This window comes from Polypterus senegalus, chromosome 3 (genome assembly GCF_016835505.1).
Source record: "Polypterus senegalus isolate Bchr_013 chromosome 3, ASM1683550v1, whole genome shotgun sequence".
In the NCBI taxonomy this organism is placed as follows: Eukaryota; Metazoa; Chordata; class Cladistia; order Polypteriformes; family Polypteridae; genus Polypterus; species Polypterus senegalus.
This window is the reverse complement of record NC_053156.1, coordinates 30,810,775-30,828,614: the sequence shown is the minus strand read 5'-3', so window position 1 is coordinate 30,828,614 and position 17,840 is coordinate 30,810,775. Positions and strand designations below refer to the sequence as shown.

The following is a 17,840-nucleotide window of genomic DNA, read 5'->3' as shown; positions in this document are numbered from 1 at the left end:
CTGGTGTTCAGTCTTTTAGTTTGGAATGTAATTGAGGGAAGGCATAGCTGGATGCCTGCATTCATTTTAAATATGTCTGTCACTAAAGCCTAGCAGATTAAGTAATGCTCACTTTGTCCCATGGAACTGTGGATGAAAAAGGAGAAGTGGTTAGTGATGGAAGCACCTGTCTGCTTGGGGTGGTGACGTATCATTTCTGAGAGCCACTAAGATATCCACTAAACACATGTACATGATACAAGATAAATAATATTATATGCATATTCATTAAACATGATTTCCTTAGTGGAAACCTATAGTGACTGTTTACCAATACAACTGTTTTCAACACGTGACTCTTGATTTTTTTCTTAATATTTGCTTCCATTATTTTGCCTGTGATGCATATTAAACTTACAGGGCTATAATTGCTTGGACCTTCCCGATTTCCTTTTTCTTAAACAATATTTGCTAGCTTCTAGCCCTTAGGAATTACCCTCATCTGAGGGAAGTATGTAAGCATGTGCATGAGTTGGCCCTATAATGGACTGCTGCCCCTTCCTGCGGTTGGTTCTTGTCTGGAATCAGTGCTGCTGGGATATGCTCCAACCCTCCACAACCAAGAATAGAATGAAATAACTGTGAGAATATCATTGCATTATTTAACTAATTAATCTGCGATGTATGACAGCATAGTGATTCTCACTGTTTCAGAGACCTCAGTTTGAATTCAGTCTTGCTCACTGCCAATTCATTATATTCTCTGCATTTCCACATGGGCTTTTCTAGATTTTCAAGTGTCCTCTTACATCCTTAAGATGTTCAAGTTGGGTAAAGTGGAGACAGTAAATTGCTCTGAAATTAATTTGTATCCTGTTCCCTCAAATTCCCACCTTGTACATACAGCTGTCACAATACCAGATGGAGCATTCTGCTCCTGAAGTGGAATCAGAAATTCAGCTAATTCAGGAATTGCACACAGTTCCTTCTTTAAGTTCCATTCCTGTATTTCCCAATACTCTGAATATTGTTAAAGTTGTTTCTCATTAATGTTATGTCCAAATGTTTATCAATATTCATGTTTTTACAGGAAGCACCCACACTACAGGTTTGATTGGTACCTTCCTGTTTCTGGATTGACTGTTCGTTGTGGCCAAGAGTGCAATATTCCTTCCTGCTATCAATTAAGAATGAAGGATTTGAAACAGAAAATATTTCTCCTGAGACGCAACATTCAACAAGAGAAGGTATTTTATTGTCAAGGGGGTCTGTGTGGAATTTTATTGCATCTGTTCTCTCTCTACAATCATTGTTTATCTTCCTCACATTTTATCTTCCTACTAGATCTTTCTTCTTCTCACCTTTCTGCTATCCAGCAACGACGTTTTGCCAATTGCTGCTAAAGGTCCATTGCCTTTTGCTAGGAAATCTTTCTTTTATTATTTGAGTCTTTGGAACTCTCAGCAGCCAAGATCAATGGTACTTATGTTTCCTATACTCTTCAGGTTGTCACTCCAACTTTTTGTTTTTCAGAGAAGTAGTAAAATCTTAGCGATGCGTACAAGTGACCGGGCCAAAAAGAAATTGCTGGAATATGAGAGCTGGATGTTGACACATTCTCCCACAGTACCTCTGGAACTACATAGCCGCTATGGAAAGGTATAGTTTAACTAAATTCTTTGTAAAATTAATGAGATATGAACTCTTCATCCAAACCCATCTATTAACAGTGTTATCTCTTGACACTCTGGTTCATGCTTCCATAGCACTCTCCAGACACTTCACTCTGTTTGAGATTCACCTTGATCCAGCAATCACCCACTGCTTTTAATTCCCAGCTGTTAATTTATTGCTTCGCCCTATCAACAATCAAAACAGTGCATGGGTTTTGTGTCAATTGGCCTGCCACATATAGGTACCAGCTGCACTGTAGTGTTCTCAATTAAATGAGTTGTCACAGAACTGCCAATGACATGAGATGTCACAGAACTGCAGTCATCAGTATGAAAAAATAAAAACATTAATTGCAGATACTAGACAATATCTTGGCAATAATCACTGAAATGACTATATTCAGAATTCACTATATCTAAACAATCCTTCAAAAACACATAGTTCTTTTATCATAGATCTGTTGAAAAAGGATTTTTTTTTTATTTGGAAGTAGTTCATTTTGTTATGATCTTCAAAGCTCCTTAGCATGAAAGTCTCAAAAGTGCCCGCTAGAGGTGATAATACCATCAATCCCCAGCTAGTAACAAAGAGGGCAATAAAGAAGTCAGATCTCAGCCAGGGTTCTTTCTCTGGCCGGGATTCAAGTTCATGTTTAGTGTCTCTTAATTTATATACATAATGTTTATTGTGTCTTTCTATTGTGCTTATTTTTTAACCTTTCCTCTGTATTTTGACCATTCTTTGCCATTTGTATTGGGACTGTGTTTGCCTTGGATTGCCTTGCCTTTAGGCAATTCCATTTTGTGATCCATGGAGCTTCTTGTGCTACAGAATATTTTTGGTAAAAATAAATAATTTATTTTATGAAGTTTCTTCAAGGCCCTTTTTGTTTCTAGTTGAGGTTTTGATGGTAATCTCCCCCTAGTGGGCAATTTCGGAAGTATTTTTGGGACAGTTCACAACAGAATATTTATACATAAAAATATTTATTTTCACAAAAAAATACTCTGCAACCAAGTAAAGCTCTGAGGAGCTTAAAGGTAAAGGAGTTACCTGAAAAGACAATCCAATATAATACTGTATATATATATATATATATATGTATATATATATGTATATCTATATATATATATGTATATCTCTCTCTATATATATATATGTATATCTATATATATATATACTAGCAAAATACCCGCGCTTCGCAGCGGAGAAAAAGTGTGTTAAAGAAGTAATGAAAAAGAAAAGGAAACATTTTAATAATAACGTTACATGATTGACAATGTAATTGTTTTGTCATTGTCATGAGTGTTGCTGGCATATATATATATATATATACTGTATATATATATGCATACATATCTACATATATAAACACACATATACATACACATCTATCTATCTATCTATCTATCTATCTATCTATCTATCTATCTATCTATCTATCTATATCTATATATATATATCTCCTTTGGGGGTGCTAGCAGCTGTTGCTGGGGGTGCCAGAATCCATCGAGGAAGAAAAATTAAAAACATTATTTGTACAAAATCTTAATTTATCTATCCATTCCTAAATAATTAAATGGGCAGGCTATTTCGTATCAGTGCAATACGCTGCTTGTTAAAACGGATGACTCCTGCTCTTACGTGCACTTAGTGCTGCGTGGGTATTATGAACTATCGTATCTGTTCAAGTTCTATTTAAATTTTAAATATAAGTAATTTTTATTTGGTCGACAGAAATATGTTTAGTAGGAATGTAAGTTAAATTTAGTCATCATTGCATAAATTTTTCTTCACCACAGAAATTTAAAGACTAAATTCAACTTACATTCCTACCAAAGATATTTCTGACGACTAAATAGAACCAACTTATATCCAAATTCGAGCTATTGAGCTGAATAAGTCACCCTCGCTTCGCTCTTACTTTTTTACCATTCATTTAATCATTGCTAGTCGCGGAAAAATTATAACATGGAAGAAGGATTACACTGAGTATAGCTTTACCAAAACAATTATTGATGGCGAATAAAGTATCCATTATTGATAAAGCTTCAATTGGTGATCTGTTTTTCTGCGTTAACCTCATATTTTTTCATACTTCTTCTCAAACCAAGGGGGTGCAAGGGTAAAATGAATCGGGAAGTGCTGATATATATATATTGAAATAGTTTTATTGTCAAATAATGCAAACAGTATGCGGCACATGTTTCGCCCTAATTCTGGTCTCATCAGGCAGTACACACTCACTGCACCCCCTCTCCTTTTGTAGGGTGTGTCCCTGAGACTTATTAATTGTCATCGCGAAGCAGAGCCTTACTGGAAATTTGAGGCATTTCAATTGAAATGGGAGATCAGATGGTATGACGGTGATGCCAGGAATACATTCAGAGTGTGGCACTCAGCTGTTTTTTTGTGTAGCTGCCTTCACACAGCTTCTCCGCTGCTTTATCAACGAACACCATATAAGGCCATCGTTTCTCCTTGCTTCGCGGTTCTGGACTGTTTTATTGTTCGTTTATTACGATTCTTATAGTTATTGTGTAGCTATTCGAGACTTACTTTACTGGTACCCATTTCCTGTATTTAATCCGCGGCTTGTACATTATTTGTTGCTCGTTTATTACGATTATATAGATATTTATTGATTCCCTTCTTTAGCTGAATGCCTGCTCATATAAAACGCTCCGCTGGTTTTTTGTGAAACCGCCTTTACACAGCTTCTCCGCTCTTTTATAAACGAACGACATATAAAGCCATCACCTTGTCAATTGTGTAATGCGTTTTTTGAACAGGTTTGATGCATGGAAGTGATCACTCATACTGCGTTCAGTAAGTTCATGTGAGCTGCTCTCTTGTGTGATGTTGCGATGTCCACGGCTTAATTTAATGTTAGCTAAGACCCGGCACTTAAAAGTTTCTGGCTGCACTCCGGTTGTAATATGACAAAGCTGTGTGAGCTCACTCTTGAGATTGCAAAGTATAGTTGTCCAGGAGAAAAGCAATCTTACCTGAAATCAATGGCATCATTTTGTAGGGTCTGTGCCTGAGACTTATTACTTGTCATTGCGCAGCAGAGCCTTACTGGAAATTGGAGGCATCTGAATTGAAATGGGAGATCAGAAGGTATAAAGGGGACGCGAGGAATACATTTAGTGTGGAGAAACTCTAGAGACAGCGTGTGTATTAACTTGTGGATTTTTCTGTGAGTATTTGGTGGCAGTGTGACGAAGTTGCTTCCGCAAGACCATATTAGCTGCGGAGCGCAGCTCAGAGTGAAATGAGGTGAATGGAAGGGGAGATGATGACGTCACTCCCCCACCCGCCTTAACTGTCAATCCCCCCACAAACACAGTCTCTCGGAATTTACATAAGCACAGCCCTTCACCAGCAATTTTAACTTAGTTACAAAGTGATCAAAACTCTCGTTTATACCCTGCATCCTCTCATTAAACTTGTATCCCGCATTAGCCGTGGGCATGACAAACGCCAGCGACAGCCTGTCTATGAACTTAATTTAAACTTTAGGTTTACACCGTGCTTTGTTTCCGAAGTAGCTGCACTCATGAATATGCTTGTATGTGTCACTTGCTCGCTTCTTATTGTTTCACTGCCTTCTCAATTTTATAATGCATGTTTTCTTCAGTGCATTTTGGAGCTCTTCCTTGTTTTCTACATACTGCGTTGACAGTCAGTTCACGTGATTACGTGGTAGGCGTGATGATGTCACACGAAACTCCGCCCCCCACGGCCATCGAGCTCAACTACATTACAGTATTTGGAGAAAAATAGATTCCAGTTATGACCATTACACGTAGAATTTCGAAATGAAACCTGCCCAACTTTTGTAAGTAAGCTGTAAGGAATGAGCCTGCCAAATTTCAGCCTTCTACCTACACGGGAAGTTGGAGAATTAATGATGAGTGAGTCAGTCAGTCAGTGAGTGAGTGAGGGCTTCGCCTTTTATTAGTATAGATATATACTGATGTCTTGCTCTGAATGTCCTTTGTGGTCAAGTAATACAAAAAAAGTGTTTATCATATCAGTCTCGGATCATTTTAGTGGCATTACTTATCACCAAAGGAGAACACAACAGTATCTGACACTTGCTAAGATAAATGAGGAATGTGGAACATTTCCTGAAGCGTTACATCGGCATTACTTCCACTGTTCTGTTCTATTTTTGCTGACCCAGCCGATTGTGACTTCAGTTGACATCTTCTAAAGTCTTAAATGTGAATGTAAACAGTAGCACTTTAGGGACTTTCAAAACTCAACTTGATTTTATTTTGGAAGAATTAGGTGTATAGGATTGGTAATTGGTAAGCACTTTGAGCTCCATTTTTTATATGAAAATGTGCTATATAAATAAATGTTGTTGTTGTAAGCTTTGCTGGGCTGAATGACCTGTTTTTGTCTAGATTGTTCTAATGTTCTAATACAGTGCTGCACATTCTTAATACAAATTTTAGCTAAAATAGCTTTATATGTGTGTAGAACATTAGAACAACTTTGACCAGAATCAGCCATTCTGCCCAACCATCTTACAAATCATATTCACCTAAATTTTGTAGAATGACATCAAGTTCAGATTTGAAGGACCCCAAAATCCATCTGTCTACATTAATATTTAGTAACTTATTCCATGTGTCAATGGTTCACTGTTTAAAAAAAGTCTTTATTATTTGTGCAAAATTTACCCTAAGCAAACTGTGTCCACATGTTCTTGTTTTCAGAGTTTATTTTAAAGTAACAGTTGAGATCCATCACAAATTTCCTTCTTAACTTTAAATAATTAGATCATGTCACCAATTCCTTAAACTACTAAGGTCCAGCTCTTTCAGTCTTTTCTCAAAGACCACACCATGCTACCATGGAATCAGGCTTGTCACTCTTCTCTGATCTTTCCTCTATTGCTGCTCTGTATTTTTGGTGGTATGGAGACCAAAACTGCAAACAGCATTTCAGAGGAGGCCTCACCCTTGAATTACAAACTTCAGAGGAGGCCTCACCCTTGAATTACAAACTATAAATATAAGTGGGGCACTATATGAAACTAACATCCTATTAGCCTCCCTGATTTCTTCTGTTACATCTTTGGATGTAGAAAGTAAAAATAACACTACAACTCCTGGGTCCTTCTCGTAAGGTGTCCATACCGGTTTCAGTCCTTCCACTGGGCATTGTGAAATATAAATGTAATACTTTTAACATTTAATTTAATTTAATTTATTGTAATACTTTTAACATTTTTTAGTTATTTAAATTAATTTAGTCTATTATACAGCCCAAGCCTGCAAGTTATCCAAGTCCCTCTGTAACAATTTATCTGATTCTACATTATCTGCCCTCTCTCCTAGTTTGGTATCATCTACCAACTTAACCAGTTTGTTATTTATACTCTTATCAAGATCTTTTATGCATATTGAGAAGAGCAGGAGCCGCAGCACTGATAATGTCTGAAGGATACAGCTTTTAGCATTATCAAAATTTGAAAAAGGTTCTTGCACCATAACTGTTCGTCTTTGGTGTTTAAAGCAGTTTTGCACTTGAACTTTTGTTTCTTTTAATCTCTCACAAGTGACCTTGTGAAGCTAAACAATGTAATTTGCAGTTTTCTGATTATATACTTTTGTTTCTTCCCCATATAATTCCAGTATGTTAGTTAAACTAAATCCACCTTGACTGCTCACTAATGCTACTGTTCTTGCCATTTGTTGTTTGATCTATTCCTTAATTATTGCTTCCATTAATTAGCCTGTGATGCAGTTCAGCTGACTGGTCTATAAACTAAATGTATACACCATTCAGCCACAACATTAAAACCACCCAACTAATACTGTGTAGGTCCCCCTCCTGCCATCAAAATAGTACTGAATTATCGAGGCTGTCGTATGTGGCACCAAGACATTAGTATCATATCCTTAAAGTCCTGTAAGCCAGCATTTCTCAACCTTTAAGTATTTGCGACCCGAGTTTTCGTAACAGTATTAATCGATCCCCCCCTAACATTTTTTTGAAATGTAAATGCATATTTTATTATACCTACTTAACTTTTATCGACATTTATCTAACTCTATAATTATTGTTCTAGTATCAGAATGTAGTTTAAGTTCATTTGTTTTGGTTTCAACAGATGTTTTATTTCATATTTTTGATTTTTGTTTTCTTTTTTTCACATCTTCGAGCCCCCAGTTTTGTTACTTCGCACCCCCCTAGGGGGGCCCACCCCACATGTTGAGAACCACTGCTGTAAGCTGTGAGATGGGGCTTCCAAAGATCAGAATTGTTTTTTCAACACATCCCACAGATGTTCAATTGGATTGGAATCTGGGCAATTTGGAGGCCAAGTCCACACCTTGAACTCTTTGTCACGTTCATCAAACCATTCCAAACAATTTTTGCAGTGTGGCAGGACGTATTATCCTGCTAAAAGAGTACACTGCCATCAGGGAATACTGTTCCCATGAAGGGGTGTATGGTCTGCAACAATCTTTAGGAAACTGGTATGTGGCAAACTAACATCAACTTGAATGATAGGACCCAACATTTTCTAGCAGAATATTGCCCAGAGTATCACACTGCTTGCCTACTTCCCATAGTCAATCCTGCTACCACCGCTTCCCTCGGTAAATGACACAAATGGACTTGGCCATCCTTACTTCTTCTTTTGGCTGCTCCCATTAGGGGCTGCCACAGCGGATCATCTTTTTCCATATCTTCCTGTCCTCTGCATCTTGCTCAGTTACACCCATAACTTGCATGTCCTCTTTCACCACATTCATACTGTAAACCTTCTCTTTGGCCTTACTGTTTTCCTCTTGCCTGGCAGCTCTATCCTTAGTGTCCTTTTCTCAATATACCCAGCATCTCTCCTCTGTACATGTGCAAACCAATGCAATCTCGCCTCTCTGACTTTGTCCTCAAACCATCCAACCTGAGCTGAACCTCTGATGTACTTGTTCCTAATCCTATCTATCCTCGTCACACCCACTGCAAATCTTAGCATCTTTAACTGTGCCACCTCCAGCTCTGTCTTCTGTTTTTGATAAGCTCCACTGCCTCCAACCCACATAACATAGCAGGTCTCACTACCATCTTGTAGATCTCTCCTTTCACTGTTGCTGATACCTGTCTGTCACAAATTACTCCTGACACTCTACTCCACCCATTCCACCCTGCCTGCACTCTCTTTTTCACTTCTCTTCCACAATCCCTGTTACTCTGTACTGTTGATCCCAAGTATTTAAACTCCACCTTTGCCAACTCTGTTCCCTGCATCCTCACCATTCCACTGACCTCCCTCTCATTTACACACATGTATTCCATCTTGTTTCTACTGATGTTCATTCCTCTCCTCTCCAGAGCATATCTCCACCTCTCCAGGGTCTCTTCAACCTGCTCCCTACTATCACTACAGATCACAATGTCATCAGAAACGTCATAGTCCACGGGGACTCCTGTCTGATTTTGTCTGTCAACTTGTTCTTCACCATTGCAAATAAAAAACGGCTTAGAGCCGATCCCTGATATAATCCCACCTCCACAATGAATGCATCCGTCCTACCACAGACCTCACCACTGTCACACTTCCTTCATTTATATCCTGTACAATTCTTATATACCTCTCTGCCATTCCCAATCTCCTCATACAATACCACAACTCCTCTCAAGGCACCCTGTCATATGCTTTCTCTTGGTCCACAGAGGCACAATGCAACTCCTTCTGGCCTTCTCTGTACTTCTCCATTAACATCCTCAGAGCAAACATTGCATCTGTAGTGCTCTTTTCTGGTATGAAACCATACTGTTGCTCACTAATCATCACCTTCTTCCTTAACCTAGCTTCCACTACTCTGTTCTGTAACTTCATTCTGTGGCTCATCAGTAGTTACTACAGCTCTGCACATCCCCCTTATTCTTAAACATCAGTACCAGTATACTTCTTCTCCACTCCTCAGGCATCATCTCACTTTCCAAGATACCATTAAACAATCTGGTTAAAAACTCCACTGCCATCTCTCCTAAACACCTCCATGCTTCCACAGGTATGTCATCTGGACCAATGGCCTTTCCATTCTTCATCCTCTTCATACCTGTCCTTACATCATCCTTGCTAATCCATTGCACTTCCTGATTCACTAACGCCACATCATCCAACCTTCTCTATCTCTCTCATTCTCTTCATTCATCAGCCTCTCAAAGTACTCCTTCCATCTGCTCAACACACCCTTCTCACTTGTGAGTATGTTTCCATGGTAATCCTTTATCACCCTGTCCTGCTGCAATGCAACTCCTTTCCCAGCTCGGTCCCTATGTCTAGACAATAGGTACAGGTCTCTTTCTCCCTCCTTAGTGTCCAACCTCTCATACAACTCATCATATGCCTTTTCTTTAGCCTTCGCCACCTCTCTCTTCACCTTAAGCCTTATTTCCTTGTACTCTTGTCTGCTTTCTGCATCTCTCTGACTCTCCCACTGCTTCTTTGCCAATCATTTTTTTCTGTATACTCTCCTGTACTTCCCCATTCTCCCACCAGGTTTCCTTTTCCTCCTTCCTCTGTCCAGATGTTACGCCAAGCACTCTTCTTGCTGTTGCCCTTACTGCTTCTGCTGTAGTTGCCCAGCTGTCTGGTAACTCTTCACTGCCACCCAGTGCCTGTCTTACCTCCTCCCTTATCCCAGCCTTGCAGCCTTCCTTTTTCAACTTCCACCATCCAACTTCCTTGGTTTTGCCCTCACTCTCTTCCTCTTCTTGATCTCCAACATCATCCTACAGACTACCATCCTAGGCTGCCAAACTACACTTTTCTTTGCCACCACTTTGCAGTCTATAATCTCCTTCAGATTTACTCTTCTGTATTAGATATAATATATCTATACCTATCCATCACCTCCTCATCTCCTCCGTTCCCTTCACCAACATGTCCATTGAAATTTGCTACAATCGCCACTCTCTATCCCTTGGGTACACTGTCCATCACTTCATCCAACTCACTTTAGAAATCGTCTTTCTCGCCCATCACACACAATTATGCACTAACAACATTCGTCATCACACCTTCAATTTCCGGCTTCATAATCATCACTCCATCTGACACTGTCTTCACCTCCAAAACACTCTTGACATACTTGTTAATTTAGAATAACTCCTACCCTATTTCTCCTCCCATCCACACCATGATAGAACAATTTGAATCCACCTCCGATCCACCTGGCCTTACTCCCCTTTCATTTAGTTTCTTCCTTCTCTCCATCACATCAGCTAACTCTCTTACCTTACCAGTCATACTGCCAACATTCAAAGTTCCTACCCTCAGTTACACTCTCTTTACCTGTCTTCTCTCCGCCTGTCTCCAGATGCGTGTCCCCCCTTCTTCGACCAACAGTAGCCCAATTTCCTCCTGAACGATGTTGACTAACAGTACTGGTGCTGGCTATTGTTAACCTGGGCCTCAAATGATCTGGTATGGAAATCTATATTGTTGTCCGCATATTTATCTGGCAAAATTTTGCACCTGGTGCCCTTCCTTATGTAATCCTCCCCATCTGGGCTTGAGACCAACATGAAGAAACACACTGGTTTGTGCATCACTGTGGCTGGGTTGTCCATCCACATAATATAAAAGAAAACATGATTCATCAGACCAGGATGCTTTATTCCATTACTGAATGGTCCAGTTCTGATACATGCATACCCATTGTAGGGACTTGCAGCAGTGGATGGAGTCAGCATGGTCATTCTGATACAGCTATGCAGCCAAATAAGCACCAGGCCGTGGTACACTGACATCTTTCTCTCATGACCAGCATTAAGTTTTTCAGAAATGTGTGCTGTAATGGCTCTTCTGTGGAATCTGCCCAGATGTGCTAGCCTTCCCTCCCCTTAAGCATCAGTGAACCTTGGATGTCCATAACCCTGATGTCATTTCACTGCTTGTCCTTCCTTGAACCACTTTTGGTAGGTACTAACCAACACATCACCTTCAAGAATAGACTGTACACGTGTTGCCTAATGTATCCCACCCCTTAACAGTTACCACTGAAACAAGATAATCTATGGTATTCACTTCAGCTGTCAGTGGTTTTAATGTTTTAATCATATTTTTGTATTTGCATAAAAATGAATAAAACCATAAATGAAATTAATATACAATTTGCAAATTATATTTTATGTGCACTACTAGAAAATGTTTTCCATTTGTAAGGATACTGTAGCATTACTGCCTTTAAGTTTACAATTACAATGTAATTAAATCGCAGATTTCAGAACGATTTTGTGCAAGTTGGGTGTTTTAAGCATGCTGTGCATATCTTCTAAATGCAGTTTTTTGTCTATAGTATTTTAACAACTTGTGTGGGTGTGATAATCTATGGTATTCACTTCAGCTGTCAGTGGTTTTAATGTTTTCATCATATTTTTGTATTTGCATAAAAATGAATAAAATCATAAGTGAAATGAATGTACAATTTACAAATTATATTTCGTGTACACTACTAGAAAATGTTTTCCATAAGAATACTACAGCATTACTGCCTTTAAGTTTACAATTACAGTGTAATTAAAGTTCAGATTTCCGTACGATATTGTGCAAGCTGGGTGTTTTAAGCTTGCTGTGCATATCTTCTAATTGCAGTTTTTTGTCTATGGTATTTTAACAACTTGTGTGGGTGTGACACGATCACACTGAGGCAGCAACTGTCAAGCTCAGCTTGAGTTTATGCTGGTATCTATGTGGACATATCAAGATTCAATCTTAATTTAAACAATATCTGTAGATGAGGTGATATAACATATCAAACAACATGCCACTTTTACGTTTTATAGTCCATTATATAATTTAAATAAACATGATTCAAATAAACTTAAGTACAAATTTTAAATGTGGAAAAAGTAATTGTATCCCTACATTTATCACTACATCAAATACTACACATTAGAATAAGGTGCACCAGATGAGGTGCAAATGATTAGAACATCATAAGAGAGGGTCTTGGATGGACTCGTTTTATTTGAACCTCATACATTTGGTTTGGTTTGCTTTTTGCTGTTCAAGTTAATGTTATCACCATACCAAGATCAAAAGAGTTTTCTGAGGCCTTCAGAAAGAAAATGATACATGCATATGAGTGTTGGAAGGGATTTAAAAACAGCTCCAAACAATTGGAAATCAGACATTTGACTGTCTACAAGTGGAGAAGATTTCAAATAACTGCCAACTTCTCCAGACCAGGCCACTCCAGCAGGTTCAGCTCAAGTGCAGAATGCAAGATGCTGAAAGAAGTCTCAAAGAACCTCAGAATTTTATTACAGGACCTATACATAGCTTTTGCCACTGTTGATGTCAAAGTGTATGAGTGTAATATTAGAAGGAGGGTGCACAAATTTGCTCTACTTTATGGGGAACACTTTGCTGTCCGGATAGAACATCAAGGTAAGAATAAAAACTGCCCATGAAAACCTTGGCAAAGACAAGGATTTCTAAAGCAATGTGCTCTGGACTGATGAGTTACAGTATATGGCCGCAGTACCAGAAGACATACCAGCTGTATGACACGGTGGAGGATATGTTATGGTATGGGGCAGCTTCGTTAAACTTTCTATCGAAAGTGGACAATGCCACATGATAGTGACCCTAATCTTGAAAAGAAATGGAGGGTTCTGGAATGGACAAGTCAAACTCCATATCTACATAGATCTCCAGATCTCAGATGCTGCATACGTATTTTAAACAGGCTGTGCTTGCAAGATGCCCTAAATCATCACATAGCTGGAAGAATTCTGCATGAATGAGTGGGACAAACCTGTCAAAGACTTTGATTATATGAAACACTACCTGAAACAATGGGGGGACTTACTTTTTCCACAGATGGAAAAGGCATATCTCTTCATTCTTTGTTTCGTAAATTATTACAAAGTAGATTTTTAATAGTTTATTCTGTTTTTACTTATACTCTCTATCTATAGATATTGCTTAAGTGAACATTTCATGAAGTATACTTACTTCACATGACTGTACATAGTGTTGATATTTTGGTTTCAGCAAACTAGTTATTGAGAAAACAGAAGTTGTATGTAAACTCTGACAAAAAAACATTGCTGCAACTATCCATCCATCCATTTTCCAACCCGCTGAATCCGAACACTGGGTCACAAGGCAGGAACCAATCCCGGGCAGGGCGCCAACCCACCGCAGGATACACACAAACACACCCACACACCAAGCACACACTAGGGCCAATTTAGAATCGCCAATCCACCTAACCTGTATGTCTTTGGACTGTGGGAGGAAACCCACGCAGACATGGGGAGAACATGCAAACTCCACGCAGGGAGGACCCGGGAAGCGAACCCAGGTCTCCTAACTGTGAGGCAGCAGTGCTACCACTGCACCACCGTGCTGCCCTTTGCTGCAAATAATCATAACTTTAAATTAGTTAAAGAGAACAGGACCTTGAGGAGCGCCTGTTTTTGAAAGAATGACCTTTGGAAAAAGTGCTATGTAGTTTGACTATCTGTAAAAGATTTAAAAGAAAGTCCAGAATTTGTAAAGTAATGTAGGGGTTAACATTCAAATTGTTCAATTTCTCAATCAGCACTTGAGGCTGGATGGTAATTTTCTGTGTGCTGAAGAAAAATCCAGAAATAGTGCTCTGACATAGGAACTAGGCTTATCAGCAAAAGAGTAGATATTATGTAAGATAACCACTTCTCTTTGCACTGTAAGCACATTGGTGTTTGTTATGTTTATGTATTTTTTTTAAATGGCTCAGTTTCTGTCATTAAAATGTGTTTCACCAAATGTTCAAAGCATTATTTTAAAGTGGAAGTGAGCACCACTGGCCTGTTATCGTAGGGGTCCTTTCATTGGAGCAACGTTTCAGCCGTGGCATGGCCAAATGGGGAGGCAGCTAGATGGATGAGGTCTCCAGGACTCTAAAAATATCCAAACCTAATTATGTCATATCATCTACTGTTAAACCGTACTTCTAAAATTTTTATTATTATGCTGTCTTAAGGAATTGTTCTGTTCTGTATATTGTATTGTATTGACCCCCTACTTTTGACACCCACTGCACGCCCAACCTACCTGGAAAGGGGTCTCTCTTTGAACTGCCTTTCCCGAGGTTTCTTCCATTTTTCCCTACAAGGTTTTTATTGGGAGTTTTTCCTTGTCTTCTCAGAGAGTCAAGGCTGGGGGGCTGTCAAAAGGCAGGGCCTGTTAAAGCCCATTGCGGCACTTCCTGTGTGATTTTGGGCTATACAAAAATAAACTGTATTGTATTGTATTATCATTTAGATGGCTTGGCCTGGGCACCTTGTGAAGTTGGGTAATGATTAACCATTTCCACAGCTGTGGGATCAGTTCAAAAACAAATTGAAAAATCGGACAGAACTGCCTGAAACAGGAGTTTAGGTGCTATTGTCATGTGTCATTTGGCCCTGCTGGCTTTGACCAGAAGCAAAGATTTCTCCAATTTAATGTAATTGGCCTACATCCTTCTACGATGTAGAGAACTTAAAAAATGTACCACGTGTCTAATACATTTTTTGAGCATCTCCTTTGCTACTTTGAAGATCGTTGATATCAGAGATCATTTCTGGATGTGTGTTTCCAGTTATTTGTTTAGAATTAATTATACTTTGTTATTAGTACATTTTTCATGGTACTGCTATGCCGTTCTGTTTTAGTTTTATCAACCACAATTTTGATGATTTTGTTGTCAGGGTGCACGCAGCTGCTGGTTCCTGAGGTCATGTCGTATGATGTGATTGGCCCTACACTTTATAAACCAGTGCGACAGAACTTTCTGCAATCAAGGTTACGTGAGAGTTCAATTTAGGTTGATGCTGTGTCTGTTGATTTACAGCTTAAGGCTTCCTTGTGTACTATTACATCTACAATTTTTTGGTTTTGTTGTCCTACTTATGATCCTCTTGGTTCTGACTTTGGTTTTATTTAATGCTGAACTACCTCCTGACCCTTTTTGCGAGTTTCTGTAGCAAAGAAGTGTGGATTTTCAAAAGCAGGTAGATGTGCTCATGCTGCGAACTTACTAGCTCTTTTCCTGGCATCTCACAGTCTTTCTGACTTTTCTGTCTGAAGCAGTAGAAAAATCTCTGATAAGTAGCTTCCTTTAACAATATGTTTACCCTAGAAAAACAAACCAAAAAACATTGATTTTTTTCAACAAGAAAAAAAAATGTTAATATGTGTAACAGAAACATGTAAATACCAAAACATCAACATAAATACAGTATTTTATTCCTTCCACAGACTTTTAAGTTAGTTAATGATAAAGAAACAGAATGCCATTTATTAGTACATTTTTAAATACAGAACAGAAGCCTCTCCGGTGTTTGGGGCATCTACTTCTGAAAATACTGTGCCGTCAATACATTCACTTCTATTTGTGGCATTATCCACTGCATGTCGGACTACACATTTTATCCTCATCAAATGTAAAGACTTTCACCATATTTATATTCCCAACTTCCAAACATTCCAGTGTCTTTATTCACCATTTTATGGTTAAAACGGAATGAATTCCTAAGTGATGTGACCAAAATGATCTGCAGGAAAGTGGCAGATAATGGAGGCAAATTATTGGATATTATGCTACATTTCTCTTTTATGGTTTTGTAGTTGTTCAACACATATAGCTAATCATCTGAACGAAAACTGAAATAATGATGTTTAATGACATACATTGTTGCAGGGCGCGGAAATAAAAAGGTCTCTTTTATTGTCCGTGGACAATCACAAAACAAGGAGAAGAAATAAAGGTCTTCAGTGTGTATCTCGGGTTTAATGGTGGCTGGACCTGAAGTGATGGAGTCAAATGCCTTCACTAGGTAGTTTCTCGGCACTGTGGGAAAGAAGGAGATGACAACATTAGCGTTAGTGCCCCCTCTCATCTTGACGGGTTACTAAATACCTATACTGAGCCTGCATGCAAGGAGGTCCACCAACGTGTATATGTGTCAATATATATAAATATGTGTGTGTGTGTATTTGTATGTATATAAACACTATACAGTCCAGAGTGTTATTGACAAAGTCTGCCACCCACAGTGAACAAATTTGACTCAACACCAAATATGTGGACACAGCATTAGGGAATGAACAAGAGTGGCCCTGTTATCCCATATTCCAGTGGCACCTCTCACAGCACATGTCATGGGACACAGTCTTTTTTTTCCCAAAACTACAAAGCACAAGTAAACTGGGTTATCATACTTCCATACACCCTGCAGCAGTTGCACCAGGGAGAGGAGCTGGTCCACTGTTTCACGACCATGACAGAATCCTCATTGTTCCTCCTGTGTCCTTGGCTCAACTGCCAAATGTATTCTTCCCTCCAGTACCCTTACCTGGAAGGCTGAGGAGTGCAATCCCTCTGTAGCTGGAAAACACCCTCTGGTTCCCTTTCTTAAGTATGGGGACAACCACAACAGTCTGTAGTTCCAAGGGTGCTTTACCTGTGCAAATCATATTCAAATGACAAAATTGGTTTACATCAGTAAGACCAAATGTAATAATTAACACCTCCATCCACCAAGGCAGTCCATCCTTCCATCAGTTTTACAACATATTTTATCTAAATGATGGGTCATGTGCATCTGGAGCTCACAATATGGATTGTTACACTCACTCATACCAGGCAATTTGGCAGTTAACCTAATACGCAAAAACTGATAGGTGTAGTATAATGATTATTAGCCTTAATCAGTGGTTGCCACTCCTGAAGTTAGAAGCAAAAGATGTTCATCCATGCCTGATGGATGAGTTGAATTCATGCCCAGTGCATGTGCAAAAACAGTAAAGTAGATATCTTAGCCTTAGACAGCAAAGGCTTTAATATCACCACGCTCTAACTCCTCCAATCTTTGCTCTCCATCTACAATTATTACATCTGTGATAGATTTAAGAATAATCTGAACAGTAATTAAAACTTAAACAAGAAGTTGTGTTTCTGGAGCTGAAAGGTCACTGGCTGAAATTTGTGTTTAGTGTCAGATGTTGATCTCAGTATTACAGATTTAAAAAATGCTTGTTTTTATTTGTCTGTTTTCATCTGCAGAGTCACACCCTCTTGCTATCCTCTCTTTATGAGCTCTATGAATGGAAGGACTGTATTGAAAAGCTCACAGGTGAAAGTAAGTGGCTCCTATTTTTATCACTTTGC

At 38.9% G+C, this 17,840-nt stretch overlaps 1 protein-coding gene across 1 annotated transcript in view; it reads left to right on the top strand.

The window, feature by feature from the left end:
- The first annotated feature begins 1,074 nt into the window (after nucleotides 1-1,074).
- Nucleotides 1,075-17,840, top strand: part of LOC120524985 (active breakpoint cluster region-related protein-like) — a 54,335-nt gene continuing 37,569 nt past the window's right edge. Inside the window, exons 1-3 of the mRNA XM_039746901.1 lie at nucleotides 1,075-1,226; nucleotides 1,513-1,638; nucleotides 17,736-17,811. Of these exons, the coding sequence (XP_039602835.1) occupies nucleotides 1,170-1,226; nucleotides 1,513-1,638; nucleotides 17,736-17,811 (259 nt within the window). The 5' untranslated portion in view covers nucleotides 1,075-1,169. The remainder of the gene's footprint in view (nucleotides 1,227-1,512; nucleotides 1,639-17,735; nucleotides 17,812-17,840) is intronic.